The sequence below is a fragment of the Nannobrachium achirus genome (assembly GCF_963921795.1).
Source record: "Nannobrachium achirus genome assembly, chromosome: 1".
Classification (NCBI taxonomy): domain Eukaryota; kingdom Metazoa; phylum Chordata; class Actinopteri; order Myctophiformes; family Myctophidae; genus Nannobrachium; species Nannobrachium achirus.
In genome coordinates this window covers 24,695,939-24,700,938 of record NC_137810.1, presented here as the reverse complement: position 1 = coordinate 24,700,938, position 5,000 = coordinate 24,695,939, and the positions used below count along the sequence as shown (strand labels likewise).

Genomic DNA, 5,000 nt, shown 5'->3' with positions numbered 1-5,000 from the left:
ATTTGAGAAACACTGTATTAGAACACATACAACCTCCCGGGTGTCTGAAAGTGAACGTATAACTGTGTGCCCTTTCCCGTCCTCCCTTGTTTGCTCGGTGGGGAAGGGGGGATTGGGGGGGTGGCGTTCCATCACAGTTAGTGCAGTGCGGTCTGTACTGTTTGTTGATTATCAGGCCCTGTTTCTATCACAGGCCTGATAGCATCTTCATCCCGTCTCGCTGCCAGAGCTCGCTATAGCCAGCCACAGCATCACACAGCCACGCCGCCACCGCTAACACCGCTAGCCAACGCCCCTGCCTCTATATCTCCGTATCAGGGCCCAGATCTGCTACTCTGCTCTCTCATCTTCTCCTTATCTCCTTATTCCACCTTTCCTCCTCCCAACTCTCTCTGTCTCTCTCTCTCTCTCTCTCTCTCTCCTCCAAATCCCTAATCGCTCTCGCTCCCTGTCTTCTCCTGTTTTTATCGCCCGCTCTCGGAGAGACGGACAGCGACAAAGTCAGTGTTGCGGGCGGCGGGGAGGTTTCCTGCTTGGTCGTGTGCGTGTGAGGCTATAGTCACTCCATCGGACAAGACAAAGACATTTGAACATGGAGGTTAGATAGAAGGAACAGAGAGGATAATGTATAATGACATAAGAGAGAGAGCGAGAGAGAGAGAGAGAGAGAGAGAGAGAGAGAGATTACCAAGTGGCTACCACGTGTATTTTATATTAATTATATTTTGAGGATATATTTCCAGGTTAAAAAATGTGTCATAGACCCGTTTCTTGTTTACAAACATTGAGACTAAATGCACAGGTGACTGTATCATGTAATCAATTCCCACCAATCCCCAAACCTGTTGTTTTGGGGAGCGCTGGTTTCATTGGCTCATTTCGTACCGACCTGCGCGCGCATCTAGGTTTTTATCAGTGTAACGTGGACCAGAAATGTGTCTATTTGGACTATGTATTTATTCGTTTATTTTTTACGTTTTGAAGCATATCTGTGATTTTGTTTTACAGAAAGTTCCCTACTTGGGGAGATAGACTTATGCAGGTGTGCGCACGCACACGCACGCACGCACGCACGCACGCACGCACGCACGCACGCACGCACGCACGCACGCACGCACGCACGCACACACACACACACACACACACACACACACACACACACACCACAGAACAGAACAGTTGAGTAAGCAGAGAGTCCCCCTGGACTACAGCAGTAGTGTCCCATTCCCCATTGATTGTCTGGGAGGTGCTCAGCTCTGATCAGTCTGATGCACCCCTTCCTGGGCATGACACACACACACACACACACACACACACACACACACACACACACACACACACACACACACACACACACACACACACACACACACACACACACTGAAACACTCACACTCACTACACCACTCACACACACATATTGTACGTAGATAGGATGATTCCCCAACCAACTTATAGACATCAAGTCAGTGTATTCTAAGTTAAGGCTTTTGCCCCCAAGTGAGATTGTGTTAAAGTCACCATGAAATGGTATTCAGAGCAATTTTGGCGTCCTTTGTTTTGACGTATCTCCGCATGAAACAGGATATTGAGGCAGGAATTAATGCTGAGAGGGACTTATTGAATGGTGTTATCCGTCAAGGAAAGAAAAGGTGCCTATCCCATTGTACTGTATACTGTCCATAGTTGGAAAATGCTTTTTGCAAATTCTAGAGTCGGCACTTAATACCATCCATTTCAATTTCAACTGAATCGTGACCACAGCATTTTTAGAATGGGAAACAATATTTTTGGGGACTGACAAATTGTGAGAATGCAATCATTCTGTACACATTTGATGCAGATTTCTTCAACAACATTTGGCTATTTTCTTAGTAGAGAGAAGGATAGCATTTCAAGATAACAAATACAGTATGAAATGTAAAAAAAAATCTTTTACCTTTTTAATTAACTTTTCTTTAATACCGTTTCATGTGATCTTTAAATGAAAGTGGTTGATATTGATTTTGAACCAGAAAGTTGCTTATTGCTTATATCACCTTCACCTCTAAACACTGTTTTCCTGTTACTGTAGGTGTAAAATGTAACAGTGAAAGCAGCGATACAAAGAATATCATGGCAAAGGATCAAGTAAAGCAATATAGCACACACATGATTATGGTTTAAATAAAGAACTGACGGCAATGTTCCTTAAGAACTTGCACTGTATACGTCCTTTACTGGAATCCCCCATGGTTCTATATTATGTCCCTCGCTTTGCCCCAAATAGCCAATATACAAGCCTGTAGATCTGCTGTTTCCGTTGACTGATAACCCCAGAATAGGGATGCTAGAGATCATTTGGTTAAAGACAAACCATCAACAGTGGTTTGTGACACAAGTGTCTAATGTTTTGTAAAACACATTTAGAAGTGTCCACCTCTAATTAGACTTTTTGTTTTGAATGAATAATTAACTAGCCTATAAAAACATTTCCTTTAGAATAGAGGGTATGCGCATGACATCACTGTTGCTGGAAGTTATGTGGGAACACGCCTACTGAGTGGCAAAAAAAGAATTTCTGCCATTGACAGCCCATACATCCAAACAGAAAAGTCCTATCTGATTGTATTAAACCAAGTTAACTCACCAACATTGCGGCTGTACCGAAAGCTTGAATTATCCTCTTTCTATCTGCACATTTTTTGTTTCATAAAAATCCACCATAGGCATGTTATGAGGTACTTTCTGTCAAGACATTCTGTGCAGGTTTTTATTTTTCCAAGTGTCAGAGTTTGGAAGCACTCGTTTTCTGCATCATCCTGCTGCCTCCTGCATTATGTGCAAATTAGAAACAGGTGGTATGCAGGGCCATTGAGTGATTTGCAACTAACACTTCCAAACTCCAACACTCCATGCTGCTCAATGTTTTGCCACTCAGTCTAGATTAGGGGGGGCGGGTCCCAGTGGACTTGCATACCCTCTATTAGAGTTTCCAGTCTATAGTGGTTATGAATATTAGTTGGATTATTATTATTACCCTTATTACTATTATTATTATTATTACTAGAAGCTGGGCCGCCCTTCGGGCGGCCCAGCGTCTAGTCGGCGACCTGGCCAACTCGGGAACGACGGGCGGCCCAGCGTCTAGTCGGCGACCTGGCCAACTCGGGAACGATGTAAATAGGGAAGGAATGCCCCGCCCTTTAATGCAAACCCCATTATACCTGTTGTCATAGGACCCGTTTTGACCATCTGTTTGCCTGTGTCCATTTATGCCCATATATGGAGATATCTGTTATCTGTCTGTCTGTCAGCGTCCATTTTATGTCCATATATGGAGATCACTGCAGATATAGTTCTGGGTCCATTTTATGCCCATATATGCCCATATATGGAGATATCTGTCTATTTGCATCCATTTCATGCCCATATATGGAGATCTCTGTATCTGTCTGTCTGTGTCCCTTTATGCCCGTATATGGAGATCTTTGTGATTCTGCGTAAATTTTATGCCCATATATGCCATTTGCGTCCATTTTATGCCCATTTATGGAGATCTCTGTATCCGTCTGTCTGTGTCCCTTTATGCCCGTATATGGAGATCTTTGTGATTCTGCGTCCATTTTATGCCCATATATGCTATATATGGAGATATTCAGAGATTTTTTGTTGACTCATGTGGCGTACGTGATGTCAGAGCCTTTTATGAAGTGATGTCACAATGAGTCAGAGCTTTCGCCGATTTCCTCCGGAACAGCCTGATGTCAACAATCAACCCCGCATAAGGAGATTCTGAACGTTTCGCGCCGGTTCGGGAAAACCGCGCGTCGGGTCGGGTCGAGACCCGGCACTGCACTCCGTGCCGCGGCGGGGAACGCGCGTGCCGAATCTGAAGCCGGTGGGACGAAGGGTTCTCGAGATACGCGGATTACAGACACACACACAGACAGACAGACAGACACACACGCAGAGACTTCTCGCATTTATAGATAGATTATTATTATTATTTAATTTTACTTTGAAGGGTTCACTTTGACAGGAAATGATGCATCTGGAACAATGGTGAAATGTTTGGTGAGGGGTGGGCTGGGAAGCATAACGTATTTGGCCACATATTTATTTATTGAGGGGTTATTTCGGGACATTATAGCAATTATTGGACCTCTCTGAAGTGTGCGGTCCATCCTGTGTTGCAGGGAAAGGCTTCCAGCCAAGAATGTGTACTACTACCGCTGTCCCGACCACCGGAGGAACTACGTCATGTCCTTCGCCTTCTGCTTTGACCGGGAGGATGACGTCTACCAGTTCGCCTACTGCTACCCGTACACCTACACCAGGCTACAGCACTACCTGGCAGGCCTGGAGCGCAGGAACCTGCCCTACCTGCAGAGGGAGCAGTTGGGACTCAGCGTGGTGAGTTGGGTGGGGGGCGAATAGGGAATCTCTGGGGCCAAGAATAGAGAAAGTATACATGTTTGGTTGTTGCATTGTGGCGTGTGTGCGTGTTTGGAATGAGGGAGTGGTTGTGGACAGTCAGAGAATCGTACGGTGGAGGGGGAGCTCCTGTGTGTGTGTGTGTGTGTGTGTGTGTGTGTGTGTGTGTGTGTGTGTGTGTGTGTGTGTGTGTGTGAGTGTGAGAGAGAGAGAGAGAGAGAGAGAGAGAGAGATAGAGTCAGAGAGGGACATGCCTCCTGGTCATAACTTCAGCCTCTGATGTTATTATTAGGACCAGACCTGAGAGATGAAGACACTACAGGTCTATGAGTGAGTGAGTATGTGTGTGTGTGTGTGTGTGTGTGTGTGTGTGTGTGTGTGTGTGTGTGTGGGTGTGTGTGTGTGTGTGTGTGTGTGTGTGTGTGTGTGTGCGCACATATTATTTCTGTTTCCAACTTATTTCAGTTTTATGTGTGTTTCTATTTGTGTGTGCGTGCGTGCGTGCATGCATGCATGTGTGCGTGCGTGCGTGCGTGTGTGCGTGCGCGTGTGTGCATGTAATCAGCTGAGCTCTCACCTCGGCA

At 45.5% G+C, this 5,000-nt stretch overlaps 1 protein-coding gene across 1 annotated transcript in view; it reads left to right on the top strand.

Annotated features, from left to right (window-relative positions):
* The window catches only part of agbl4 (AGBL carboxypeptidase 4), a gene marked incomplete at its 5' end in the record, with an annotated part of 446,034 nt that overhangs the window by 248,226 nt on the left and 192,808 nt on the right, over positions 1-5,000 (top strand). Inside the window, one exon of the mRNA XM_080727779.1 lies at positions 4,179-4,395. Within this exon, the coding sequence (XP_080583905.1) occupies positions 4,179-4,395 (217 nt within the window). The remainder of the gene's footprint in view (positions 1-4,178; positions 4,396-5,000) is intronic.